This window comes from Oryctolagus cuniculus, chromosome 9 (assembly GCF_051225735.1).
Source record: "Oryctolagus cuniculus isolate XC-2025 breed Fujian yellow rabbit chromosome 9, ASM5122573v1, whole genome shotgun sequence".
Lineage (NCBI taxonomy): Eukaryota > Metazoa > Chordata > Mammalia > Lagomorpha > Leporidae > Oryctolagus > Oryctolagus cuniculus.
Genome location: NC_142875.1, coordinates 36,822,537 through 36,836,482, shown reverse-complemented (window position 1 = coordinate 36,836,482; position 13,946 = coordinate 36,822,537). Strand labels below are relative to the sequence as shown.

General features: G+C 40.7%; 1 protein-coding gene across 40 annotated transcripts in view; it reads left to right on the top strand.

The window, feature by feature from the left end:
• The window catches only part of LMO7 (LIM domain 7), a 228,956-nt gene that overhangs the window by 196,596 nt on the left and 18,414 nt on the right, over positions 1-13,946 (top strand). For 28 of the 40 annotated variants that reach the window (XM_089303561.1, XM_017343534.4, XM_017343533.4 and 25 more), the window contains 5 exons: positions 2,033-2,335; positions 10,112-10,226; positions 11,327-11,488; positions 12,242-12,429; positions 13,481-13,541. In XM_089303561.1, coding sequence (XP_089159687.1) covers positions 2,033-2,335; positions 10,112-10,226; positions 11,327-11,488; positions 12,242-12,429; positions 13,481-13,541 — 829 coding nt within the window. The remainder of the gene's footprint in view (positions 1-2,032; positions 2,336-10,111; positions 10,227-11,326; positions 11,489-12,241; positions 12,430-13,480; positions 13,542-13,946) is intronic. The other 12 variants (XM_017343532.4, XM_051850599.3, XM_008260065.5 and 9 more) reach the window with 1 other exon arrangement.

The window sequence follows — 13,946 nt, the reverse complement described above, 5'->3', positions numbered from 1 at the left end:
ATCTTTTGGTTCACTCCCCAAATGACTGCAACAGTCAGGGCTGGGCCAGGTGGAAACCAGGAGCCCAGACCTAATCTCCCACATGGGTGTCAGGGACCCAAGTGCTTGGACTGTCATCACTGTCTTCCAGACATGTTGGCAGGGAGCTGGGTGGGAAGGGCTAGCTAGAACAGGCCCTCAGATAGATGATGCGCATCCCATGGAGTAGATTAACCCACTGTGCTACAACACAGGCCCCAGGATGATATATTTTAAAGAATGAGTATGAGAACTTCTGAGGCAGACCAATTATTTCTTAGCATCATATTTTTTTTTTCAAATATAGCTTTCTTAAAGTATCACACAATACAAGTTGGCCAGTAGTCAGCACTTGTTGGTCAACAAATATGTAGTCTAAATATTTTCAGGAACCTAACTACTAATTTCTGCATTTTCCTGATTTCCCAGTTAGTCAGATCTTGATATGTTTGAATATAGTTATTAAAATGTATCTTGGTCAAATAGATGTATATTTAGATTGGGTTTTTGAAGGACATAAAATAGTGAAAAATCCTGGGATTGAAAGGATACTGCATATGCAGCAGCAAGAGAGTTAACCTGAGTTATCTGAAAGGAAGTAGTAAGTTTTAAGATTAATATTCAAATTTCCTTTTAGCTCTGCTAAAGTATATTCCCAAAAATCTAAAAGATAAAAAAATACTTTAAAAAACAAAGTATTTCAGATAAGAAAAACCAACCTAAATGAGCCAGGAAATCCTTGACAGTTATATGGAGGAAAATAAGCACATTTGGCAAACTACAAATTATATTTAGGGGCGGCCATCATGGCATAGTGGGTTAAGTTGTGGCTTGGGATGCCCACCTCTCATGGGAGAGCCTGGGATGGAGTCCTGCCTCCGCTCTGGTCTAGCTTCCCTGGTACTCACCCTGGGAGTTAGGGAATAAGAGCCCAAGTACTTGCATCCCTGCCACCCACATGGGAGGCCAGGATGAAATTCTTGGCTTTTGGCTTTAGTGTGATATAGGTACTGCTGTAGCAGGTGTTTGGGGAGTGAACCAAGGTATGGAGGATCTCTTCTCTCTCTCTCTCTCTCTGCTGCTCTGTTTTTCATCAAATAAGTAAAAATAAATACATTTTAAAGAAAACCCAGTTGGGTTCTCTGTTTCCACTTGTTTGAAGCTTAAGAATAATACATTTATATGCCAGACACCATTAACATGGTCAAAAGCAACTGATAGGCCCAAGAAAAAAAAATCTCAGCAAATTATATGATAGATAAAAGTTTCATATCTTTCAGATGGAAACAGTTTCTGCAAATTGGAAAGGGAAAGATAAAATGGATATAGGAAATGAACAGTGAGTTTTAGGGAGAGGGATTCTCAAAAGCTGCTAACATAAAGCAAGTGGAAACATACCTGCTCCGGAGCGTCCAGCATTCCCTGTCAGACTGACAAAGATTTAAAACACTGGAAATGCCTAGTGTTGGTGAAGAGTCAGGGAAACATACTTTTTTATATACTATTTAGAGAACGCACTGCTAGAAGTTTTAAAGAAATTGTACCTACTTAAAACCCCTAGATCCAAGAAATCTACTTCTGGAATTATGAGCTCTAAAATGAAAGTTCCAATTATAAACATGTATGGATATTTGTTGCAGTTTGGGAAGTGATAGAAAACGTCCAACAGCTTTTAATGCACATCAGATGAGGCAAGTGTTGATGGACACGATACTGAGGATTCAACTGTTACACAGGGCCTGGTTTAGAGTTCTGTCACCTACAGTGATGTAAAAAGCACCTCAGATTTCAGAAGACTGCACAAAACAATGCTTTTGTTAAAACCACGGTTCCTCCCTCCGCATAATGTTTTTTCAGTTTGGAAGAATGTACTCTAGAATTTTAGCAGCACTTTGCTCTGGGGCATATGTGTTACTTGTGTCATTTAAAAAATAGTAATGAGTATGTCTTTTAAACAGAAAATAAAGACAATAGATCTATCAAGTTTAAAACAGTGTCTCCTTCCTCTGTTTAGATGGATGATAGTTGGAAGTATAATGGAGATGTCAAAGGCTTTAAGAGCGTTCAAAATAATTCAAGCAGCACCTCTGCCCCCAGACCTGACACAAGTCACCTCTCAGGGAGTTTATCCATTGAGAGACAGGCAGCCACAGAAGATGTGGTGAGACTGCCCTCTCCTACACCCTCCTCCTCGTCTCTGTCTCAAGACCAGGCTGTCACCTCTAAAGCCACGCTGTCTACATTGTCTGGCACCGATTCCACGTCTGAGTTTGGAGAAGGGAGATACTCACCACAAAGAGAAGTCTCCAGCTCGCAGGTGAGTTGGGAAGGCTCTCTGTGTCATCCACGGCTCCGATAGATACATCAGGATTTAAATCTGGAAACCTCCTTCGAAGCTCCAGGTGTTTGAGTCGAGGCTGGCAACATGCCAAGTTGTATCAGGGTTTACTTGTAACAGATCTAGTGACCTTTAGTACTACTTCATATTCTAGAACGCTTAGAATTCTGCATGGCTTCCTGTCTCTTAATGGGAATAAAGAGGTTTAGTTATACTATGACAGTGCACTGCTTAACATTTGGAGTCCAAGGGCCTGCATTTGATGTAGTGGTTAAGATACTGCTTGGAATGACTGCATCCCATGTTGGAGGGCTCGAGTTTGAATCCTGGCTCTACTCCTGATTCCAGCTTCCTGTTATTGCATACCTTGGAAAGGCAGCAGTTGCTGGCTGAACTACTTGGGTCCCTACCACCCATGTGAGAGACCCAGAATGAGTATCCAGCTCCTGGCTGTGACCTGGCCCAGCATGAGCTGTTGCTGGCATTTAGGCAGTGAACCAGTGGATGTAAGATCATGTTCCCTCCCTCCCTCCCTCCCTCTCTGACTTCAAAAAAAATATACTCCAAACAAAATATACCATCAAGTAAAGAATGACCAGGGTTGGGGGCACGGGGGGGAAGGGAGAAATTTGTAAAATGCTAACACATGTCTTTTAAGAAATTTTTATTAGGTAATAACTGTTCCTTTTAGCTTATGTATACACATAGTAAAAGTCTTTGTCTAGCAAACAGGAGGCTTTTCTCTTTGAGAACAGACCTTGTTGAGCAATTTGAGTTGTATGAACCCCTTAGCATCAAGGAGCTTTTGTGTTTCTTCGGTTTGTTCTAATACATTCTGTTACCTGACTAGAGTATGTTGTTTTCCAAAGCAAAGCATCAAGTATTTAATTTGGCCAAGGCTATATTAGTGAAATAAATTTCTGTGAAATTATTTAATACAGCATTTTTAGCATTAGATTTTTATTTGTATAGGAGGAGAGCTTTAAAATTTTTTTTCTAGTTATAAAGTTCTGTGTGCCTGGGAAAATCTGGAAATGCAGGAAGATATAAATAATGAGAACATCTGATATATCCATTATTTGGAAATAATCGTTAACCTTTGGATATATTTTTCATAGTTTTTTTTTCCTGTATATATTTACAAACATATGCAAAAACAATTTATCCAGCTTTTAATTTTTAATTTCTTTGAGTACCCTTTTTGTTTATTTGAAAGGCAGAATTCCAGAGAGAGGGAAAGACAGGGATGGGGAGTGGTTTCCCTCTCTCCACTGGTTCACCCCCCAAATGGCCACAATGAACAGGGCTGGCCCAGCCCGAAGCCAAATGCCCAGAATTCCATCTGGGTCTCCCACATGGGTGGCAGGGGTCCATTCACTTGGATCATCTTCTGCTGATTTCACAGGTGCATTAGCACAGAACCAAATGGGAAGTGGAGCAGCTGGCACTCGAACCAGAACTCATGTGGGATGCTAGCCCTTGTTCGAGTTTTTGTTTTTTTTTAAAGAGTTATTTATTAATTTGAAAAGCACAGTTACAGAGAGGGGGAGAGAGAGAGGGAGAGAGAGAAAGTGAGGTCTTCCGTCTTCTGATTCACTCCCCAAATGGCTGCAAGTGCCAGAGCTGGGCTGATCCGAAGGCGGGAGTCAGGAGCTTCTTCCGGGTCTCCCATATGGGTGCTGGGGCCCAAGCATTTGGACCATCTTCCACTGCTTTCCAAGGTGCATTATCAGGGAGCTGGATCGGACGTGCAGCAGCTGGGACGTGCACTGGTGCCTATATAGGATGCTGGCACTGCAAGCTACAGCTTTACCTGCTATGCCACAGTGCCAGTCCCTGTTCAATGTGCCAGCCCTGTGATATTGCATATGATTATTTTAAGAAAGAAAAGCCTGGATCCTATGGCAGTATTGTGGTCCTATGGTATTTTGTGCCATAAAGAGGGAAAAGCGTGATGAAGGACTTAACATGTCCTCAGTTAAACTCTGCTGCAGGAACTTCCTGTAGCTGGGGATTTTGTCCTTTTCCTTTCGTTAGCCTTCCTCCGTCTTGTGTGGTTTGCTTTTCTCCTCACCGCCCTTGCCAGTCCAGGCTGACAGGGCAGTTCTGGGGGATCCTGGGAAAGGAGAAGGGAGCATGACCTAGTCCTTCCCCTCTCCAGCCGCCTTGCCAACGAGGCTTTCCCCACTTCCCAGAGCAGTCTTGCCTGCAGGTTTCTCTTCGGCCTTTTCAAAACCTGCACTCTTGAGCCTCATCCGAATCCACCATCCTGAACCGCTGCCCCAGATTTTTTTTTTTAAAAAGAGCCTGAATGTAGGAAGCAAGATTTTTTTAAAAAGATTTATTTATATATTTGAAAGAGTTACAGAGAGAGGGTGAGGGAGAGAGAAGGAGAGACAGAGACATTTTCCATCTGCCAGTTCACTTCCCAGATGGCCATGATGGCCAGTGCTGGGCCAGGCCAGCGCCAGGAGCCAGGAGCTTCATTCTCGTATGCCACGCAGGTGGCAGGGGCTGAGACACTTGGGCCGTCATCTGCTGCTTTCCCAGGCACATTAGCAGGGAGCTAGATTGCAATTGGAGCAGCCGGAGTATGAAATGGTTCCCATATGGGATGCTGGTGTCGCAGGAGGGAGTCTTACTTGCTGTACCACAATGCTGGCCTTGGAAACAAGTTTTTTCACATGTCCATTTCCTGACTTTAAGCCCATGGTAAGTTCTCCTTTTAACAGTACCGAGGGCTTACCTTGTCCTAGCTTCAGACCATGCATTTGACTTGTCACCTTTGCTGGACCTTAGGCTCTGTGAGGGTGGGAAGCCAGCATGGCGCCAACGTCTGTGAATGGTGGTTGAGTGCTGCCTGAGTTCTCTCAGCTTCTGTGCTAAGTGTGTGAGAGTTAAACAGGATTTTCTGTAGTCGATCTGGAAACTGTATGAAGTATTTCCATGGGAAAAAGAAGGTAATTACTAGGCATTAGCTGTGTGCCTTGGCGCCTTTTAAATGCTTCATTTAATCCTCTCAATAATCTTGCAAAGTAGGTGGCATTATCCCCATTTTTACCAATGAAGTACTTGAGATTTGAAAGTTATGTAACTTGCCCCAGGCTGCTGAAGCACCTGAGCCACAACTGTAACTTTTCTGGCTCTATTTTTTTTTTTTTAATATGACATACTCTCACTTGGAAACCGCCTTTTGTATTGTAACGATACCAAGTACTATTTTATTTTTAACTTTACTGTGTCTTTAAAAATTAAGCACCAGTAGGGACTGGAGTAACTTGTGAAACCATTCTTAAGATCTTCTCCAGGAAAGGTATAATGTATCCATTGAGACTTTGCAGAGTGGGAACTGTTTCTGAAAGGCGGAGTTTGAGATCTGTGAAGTAGGGGGTAAGGAGCGACCAGAAACGTTGAAACAGGACATAGTACAGAAAGGAATCCAGTAGTTAGCAGTTCACCACAGATGAAGGAGATTGTGGCCTACACAGGTGACAGCCCGAGGGAGGATGGGAAGAATGGGGGTGATTCAAGATCAATCTGTGGATTGTGCACTCAGTGGTACGTTATTAAATGCGTATGTGTGGGAGACAGTAGGGGTAGAGATTGTTGTGTAGAGCTGAGTGTGAGAGCAGTTAAAAGAAGAAAGGAAAATGGGGCCCAGAAAGAATATGAGGTTTCTATCTTGGAAAAGAGGTTGGGTAGTGATGCAGTGAACCAAGATGTGAGAAACAAGAGGCGGAAGAGAGGCTCTGGAAATCAGATAATTTTGGAAATAGGGTTAGGATTTGAAGGCATGACAGCACATGAAGATACTTGGGAAAGCATGTGGTCAGAAAGACTGCAGACTGGCTAGGGGGCAGGAGTGCCTGCCCGACACTGGAAGGGAAAAAAGAACACAGCAGTGATGCTGAGAGGTGGCTAGAAGTCGGGGTAAAGAGGCAGGAGAAGGCGTTCTAATAGGTGGCTTGGAAGACTCGCTCCTGAAAAGGAGGAGTTGTCATTGCCTGGTTGGATGAAGACTGAAAGTGGATTTGGTAGGTGTAAGATAAGCTTGGAATGAGCACGCTGAAGCAGGAGGGAATGGAAATGCCACCTGCCGCTTTGGAGTGATGAAGGAGAAATCAAGGTTTGATGTATCTTTGAAGGAGAGCAGCTCTGCTGTCAGCGAATGGTCATGTGCTGAGGGCTGCTGGCTTCAGGGTCTCCTCCCACAAAGACCCTGGAAGACACCAAAGAACCCTGTGTACACAGATGCCAGGACCATTTTCTCTGTGACGTCGCAGTGTGAATTTCTGTGTTTAGCAACTCAGTAGGCTTCCTTTCAAGTCAGCATGTTTGCCTAACTGGGCAAGTCTGAGGTTAGCTTTCTGACTTGTTGGTACTGAAGACTGACCCCGTTTTTCATTAACTCCCAACTGTGGTGATGTGAGAATCTAAATCCATTGATTCTTTTGAAAATCTAACAGTTGGGACTCTAGATCGTCCTCGTGTTTTTAACACTTGGAGTCTTGTATGTCTGCTTCATTAGTCTGACAGTTGGGGTAATATCAGCTTTCATTGTATAGTTCTGTTCAGATGTACCTAACTTGAGAGAAATTACTGTTATTTTAAATCCTACGATGTCAACAGTGAGCTCTTCAAAAGTGTTTTCTGGCATGGGCAGCTGAAGCCACTTGGACAATTAATTTGTCAGTCGTTAAGAATGTAGATTTCCCCCAATAATCCATATGCTTGTTTTATCCAGTTCAAAACGATAATTCTCCCATATTATCTTCAGAAGCTCAGACCTTTTGTGGAATAGCTCATTTGTATGTTGTTTGCAGAGAAAAGCGAGTAGAAATCCTCCCTGCTGCCACTGTTGAGCAGTAGATACATGGACATAGTTGAGCAGCAGAAACATGGACATAGTTGTAGATACACCCATGTGCCCAGCGCCAGGGGATAATCTGACGTGCGAAGCCAGGAGCGCCGAGTGGTGCCTGGAAGCTGCTAGGAAGGTGGCCCTGCCGGTGGGCTTCTGGGACGCTCAGCCTGGACCACAGTCACCCACTTCAGTGCTGATTATCTTTGGTTTGAGAGGGGAGGCAGTGTGCATAAGGTTTTCATTTGAAAGTAAGGATTTGGACAAAGAAAAACCAACTTGAAATCCGAAGTCAGTGAGAGGGGGAAGGCTTTAAGAGACTCACTGACATGCCTGAGGGTGCTTGGTTGTTGACAGCAATGCACCTGCCAGTGCCCTGTGGTCCTGCCTTCTGTGAACTGTCCCTAGGGTGGATGTAGCAGCCACCACAAGGCTGCTGTCCTCCTTGTGAACTTTTTTTCAGAGAGGTGGTTATCTGTCCTTTCATTTAATATGCACAGATAGAGACTGCTTTCTTTCTGAAGTAAGAACAGCCCTTCCTGGGACAGTTCTTCGTGTCTAGTATAATTGTGAGACTTTTCCTCTATGGTTTAAGCGCATTCTTTTTGTCCTGTGTTTCGTAGAAAAGGATAGTGTTCGCTTGCTGTTTCCCACAGAGCGGCCCTTATGTCGTTTGAGACTGTTTATTAAACCCCACCCTGTCTTTTATTCTTCAAGCCAAAAAACCGTCAATTTGTGTTTTGCATACCTAACCCATCATTTGTCTCTGTGTTTGTTCTTCTGCAGCAGTAGATTCTGCAATTGAATTGGCTTTGATTCAGATTTCTGGTTGTTAGCGTGGTGAAGATGGTCACTTACGTTCACTGAGTCATCTCTAAGTGTATAGTGATTTGGGTTAATAATTTGGTTATTAAAGAATTGATAATTCTTTATAAGCACAGTTTATTGTATTCACATCAGTGTTCATCGGGATGATTATTAACGAATGTAATGACTACCTACATCTGGATTCTCACTTTGAAACTGCTTTACAAAAGACGTTCTGCTGCACACTTTCCTATGTTATTGGCTGCAATTGTTTTAGCTAAAAAGCTTCCCATACTCACTGTTGGAGAGTCAGTAATTATTTTCTGAGAGCAAGCATTGGCTCTAATCCATCTTTATATTCCAAATTACTTTGTCTTATACAGAAGAGATGTACAATAAGTATATGAACAAATGAATGAGTGCGAAGTGTTACAACACTTGTGTTCTACCTGTCCATATATCATAGTAAGTTCCGAGTCCTTTATTTTAGTATAGTGCCTTCCTTGTCTGCCTTCAGATTCTTAGATACTATCCAGATTTTTCTCAGAATATTGTCATTTGGATTTTCAACTTGCTTTATAAATGGAAGAACTTGAGCAGAAAGCTTTAAGAACCTTTAAGAACTGGCCAGTGGACTCAGGGTTGACTCCAGGTTTAACTGCCAAACTAAAATGGAGACTTTGTAGGTTTTTTTTTTCCCCTTTCCTGGAAAGTAAAATAGCTTTAGGAAGATTTTTTAAAAAGTAGGTAAGTCTAAATTTGTTATAGTTGTTAGGAAACAAACAACTAAAGCACTGATAAACTTATATGGAAATCTGTATCTGTTTACTTTCTAAAAATGAAACAAACTATTTACATTTTGAGAGAATTAAAGTTTCGAAAACATGTATTATAAAACTGAAACCATTTTCTTTTTTTAAAAATTTATTTATTTACTTGAAAGTCAGAGTTACACAGAGGGAGAGGGAGAGGGAGAGGGGGAGGGAGGGGAAGTAGGAGGGAGGGAGAGAGGAAGAGGGAGAGAGAGAGAGAGAGGTCTTCCATCTGCTGGTTCACTCCCCAGATGGCTGCAACAGCTGGAGCTGTGCTGATCCGAAGCCAGGAGCCAGGAGCTTCTTCCAGGTCTCCCACTTGGGTTCAGGGGCTCAAGGACTTGGGCCATCTTCTACTGCTTTCCCAGGGCATAGTAAAGAGCTAGATCAGAAGTGAAGCCACCAAGACGCGAACTGGCACTGCAGGCAGTGGCTTTACCCAATACACCACAGTGCCAGCCCCAAACAGAAACAGTTTTCTAAACTAAATGTTTAAGAAGGCCTTGTGAAATTTAGAATTTGTTGTTGTGTTGTGTAGTTATGAAAGTGGACATAGAATTTTACCTTCTGTCCAAGAAACTGTCCTTAGGCTTTTATGGGCTGATGCTACTTCAAGAAAGTCACGGTGAATAGCTCAGGGTGGCTCTGTCGGGACTCCTTGGCATCTCAGGGAGGAATAGTTCAGCACCGGTCACAGCTCTTCCTTTACTGCCAGATCCTCATGAGGCAGTTGAGAAGCAAAAATACCAGGCCAAGTTTGAGTATGGAGCAGGTGTAGCAGTCCTAGATGACATTGTATGTCTGTGGAGTTAGGTGTCTTTGAGCTGCTTAAAATTATTCAGCTATTTTAATGTTCAGTGTTGAAGGAGGTAGCTTTTTTAAAAAAAATATTGTGGCATTTTAAAAGTAAATTATTTACATCACTCTGCTGAATTTTTGGGCAGTGAATAAAGGGCTGGTAGGGTACTCAGTTGCATGGTGAGCAGAAGCCTAGGCTCTGTCAATGGCCAGCTGATGCACAGTATTAATGTGAAGAAAACTGTTTCTTCACAATAAAAGTTCCTTTACTTGAGCAGAAGAATATAATAAACTCAGTGATATTTTGATAAATATGTTTATTTATCCCAAAGCCAGTGAAGAAAGAGTGGAGCTTCTGGTTTACAAATCGATAACTCAGGTGCACCTTGCATGCGGCCTCGCTTCTTGCGTGGATAGAGTTTCCTTCCTCTGGGTGCCAGGAACACTTGATACCAGCGTTTCGTGTTTTATTTTCAGGATCAGTTTAGCGATATGAGAATCAGCATAAACCAGACGCCTGGGAACAGACTTGACTTTGGGTTTACAGTAAAATGGGATTTTTCCGGGATCTTCGTAGCATCTGTTGAGCCAGGTAAATGATAAGAGTTTTACTGAACTTTCTTTTTTGTTACTCTATGCTGCGGAAAAACAAAACACAGAAATTAATTTGTTTGATATAGGTGGAGAAACTACATCAATAAATAAAGGAGATACATCCTATCCTCTGAGACTCTTAGAAGTTGAGGTTACAAGTTACATCTTGCTTATTTTCCTAGTGTATTTTTTGCTTTGAAGAGTCTTAATTTTTACAGAATGTTTCTGTTAAAATTTTAGGATTAATAGTTGGGAATATTAACAAACAGTACTTAATTAAAGATTTAGAGAAAACTTTCCATGATTGGTAGTGTTTTGTGGCATATAGATGCTATACAACAAATTATATATATATATATGACATACAGCCAATTAATGTTTATTCATATAATTTTTGAGCACCCTTATATATCTGTTATCTATTGCCTGTGGAGTCATCAGGACACTTTTATACTTTTGCAAAGGAATTACCCTTCCTCACTCAAGGTTCCGTAAGTTAAATCCAGGAACTCTTGGAAAAATATGACTACCCCAAGGCCTGAAATGAAAATGCACACTGGTGTGTTTAAGAGTAGATCTTGGCTTACATATTTCAGCTATGTAAAATTTCATGCTAATATTGGTTATTTCTTTTGAAGTTCAAGCCTGCTGTAATTATTTAACCATATTTTAAGCATAAGAATAATTTTGTGTGCTTGTAAATGACCCCTTTTTTTTTACTATTCCAGAGTGCATGTGATTTGGAAGCACAATTAAAGAGCAATATATTTCACATTTTAAACTTAAAAATGATTTAAACTTTTCTTTGTCCTTTGGAGGTTAATATTTTTCATTGAATATATGAAGTGAGAGTTTCTCCTATAAATGTTAGTAAGATGCACATTACCGAATTTAAAAATGCCTTGGTTTTTTGAATGATATTGATAATCAAGCATTTGGTAACACACAAAAAAATTTTAGTGACTTCTCCACCTGAAAAAAGTGAGAAATGGTTTGTCAAGATTTGAGTCATTTTTGATTAAAGAAGCAGGTTTTTTTTTTTAAATGTGGTTTATTTAAAATTTAAAAATTTTTTTAAATTTACTTTGCATTATTTAGGCAGCTCAGCAGAATTTTCCCAGCTACAGGTTGATGATGAAATTATTGCCGTTAACAACACCAAGTTTTCATATAAGGATACACAAGAGTGGGAGGAAGCCATGGCTAATGCTCAAGAAACTGGCAAGCTAGTCCTGGACGTCAGGCGCCACGGGAAGTCTGGTGAGTGCCTCTAACCGCTGTGTCTGGCTTTCAGGCTGGGAACTGGTCTTGGGCAAGTAGTTGTTAACAATTTGCTTCAATAACATATGACTTCTTGCATTTTATTTATTTCTTGGCTTAAAGGTGTTTTGTAGTTATGTGGGGACAGATCTTGAATGATGCCTTTGGGTATTCTGTCTCAGAACTTTTTACTAGCAAATTTACTGAATTCTGTACTGTTTTAACTGATTAATCTCCTGCTCTGATGGAAGGCAAGTATCAACTGAGAACAAATCTGCTCTCTGGAGTCATTTATAATCATGACGAGAATTTAGAATTACACTATGGTTTACCTTTCTCTACAGTGCCCCACCTGTATGGTGTGAAAGTGTGTGGTAGGTGACTTTTTATTCTCAAAGGACTTTCTCTGGATATATTCCATTATTGTTTCTTAGAGGGGGTAGATGGGGAAGGACCATCAGCTTCCCCAGACCTGGCAACTCATGATATGGAAATAGAACACCTCATCCTGGTTTGTGTAAAGATTCAGGGAATTTGCTAGTCTTCTCTTTATTAACACAGTTTAACCCGTGTACCTTGTTTTGGGAAGGTGGTCTATAGTAAGAGCCCTGGGTTCTTCCCTTCTTCCTCCTGCTACCTGATTTGTTTGTCTGTCTTGTGTATGTGCATCTTGTACATGTCCACTCAGTAACTTTGTTCTTTCCACTTCATCATTTATGTCTATTCATTACTTGATCTTCATGTGCCCATCAGACTGGGGCAAAGACCAGCCTTCCCTGCCATGTACACGCCATAAAACCCTCAATCTCACCAGTATGGCTACCAAAATTATAGGTTCACCTGAAACAAAGTGGATCGATACAACTTCTGGAGTTTACAGTTCAGAGAAGTCCTCCAATCTGTCAGTAACAACTGATTTCTCCGAAAGCCTTCAGAGTCCTGTAAGTATTTTGAGCGGGAGGAGTGCTTGTATAGAGCAAAACAACTGGAGGAATTGTGTGTGCAGGAAGTCATTTATTCTGTTTGCACAGTTTGATACTGTTTCAGCAAGGAAGAATTGATTATGGTATTTTAAAAGAGTAAAATGTATTTTTGAAAACAGTGAGGCAGTACTCATTAACAAGGTGGTAGTGAGTTATATATGGTAAAATCAGAAGCTCCCAAAATGTTGATTTGCACATATTTCCCACCAGTCTTTCAGTCTTGCTGCATCCATCTTTCAGATCTTTGTGAAATAGCAAGTATATAAAATTCTACAATGTAACTTCCTTGTGCATTCTTTATTTTTTACTGGCAAAATAACATGTAGTCATCATTTACAATGTAAAACTTTATGAAACAGTTTTAGTTCTTATGTGGGTGAATTTGTTGGATAGGATGGCATAGGCTTAAAGAATAATCACTTCTATTAGGTGATTCCAAATAATTATAATGTAGGAAATTTTTCCAAATATTCAAGCAGTACATTTTATGTAGCCTTTGATAAAATATGTTTTCTACTTATGATATTCACTTAATTTAATTCAATTGTTCACTTAATATAACTTTCAACTGAATATTATGCATTTGTGTTTGGTCCCTAGATATCATCATCATTCTCATTCTGAGATGCCCTATTTTATTTACTAAGGATATCATTGGTACTCTATGTAAGAAAGGTTTAGATGTTAGAAAGTCCTTCATGACTATTTTGTGTGCTCATAAATAGAAGTCAAATGGACTAATGATTTTTTGACACATCATGTTTGTTGGAAAATAAATGGCTAAAGTTAAAGTTGTCCGTGCCTGCAGCTTGTTATTAATCTTTCTACAAATATTGAAGAATAATGAAAAAAATTGTTTCTACTACATGTAGAAGGCTATAAGAAATCCATCAGTATCCTGAAAAACTTATCTTGTTAAGAGAGATTTTCACTAATGAGAAAGAAGTACATTACTTAAGCTCAAAGTCCAATTGGAAGGAACGTTCATTAACATTTTTATTCTTTCTAGAACACTGAATCCAAAGAAATCAATGGGATTCATGATGAAAGCCACACTTTGGAATTAAAAGGTAAAAATCACCATTTTAACTTAGATTTATAATGAAGGAAAAGCTATGGCACTCAAATCCTGCTATTGTAAAAATTAATATCTGTGACTGCAGGAAAAACTGATCCACTGCAAGTTGAAACTAACAGGTTAGCACACAGATCCAGTTGCAACCAGGTGGGAGGGCATTCAGTTCCAGCACTGAATAGTTGAGGAAGTGCAAACAAAGCTTTGGCAGCACATTCTGGAGTTTCCAGTGCCTGTGTGCCTAAGTCAAATAAGAAAGACTGGTTTTCCGGAGGCTGTCAGCTCCTGGCTATGGCACACTGGCTAAGGGACTGTTCCTTGAACATGAATGAAACCTCCTTTATTGTTGTGAAGGGGGCAGGCGTGGAGGGAGCTAATCTTAAGAGGAAAGCGCCAGTGG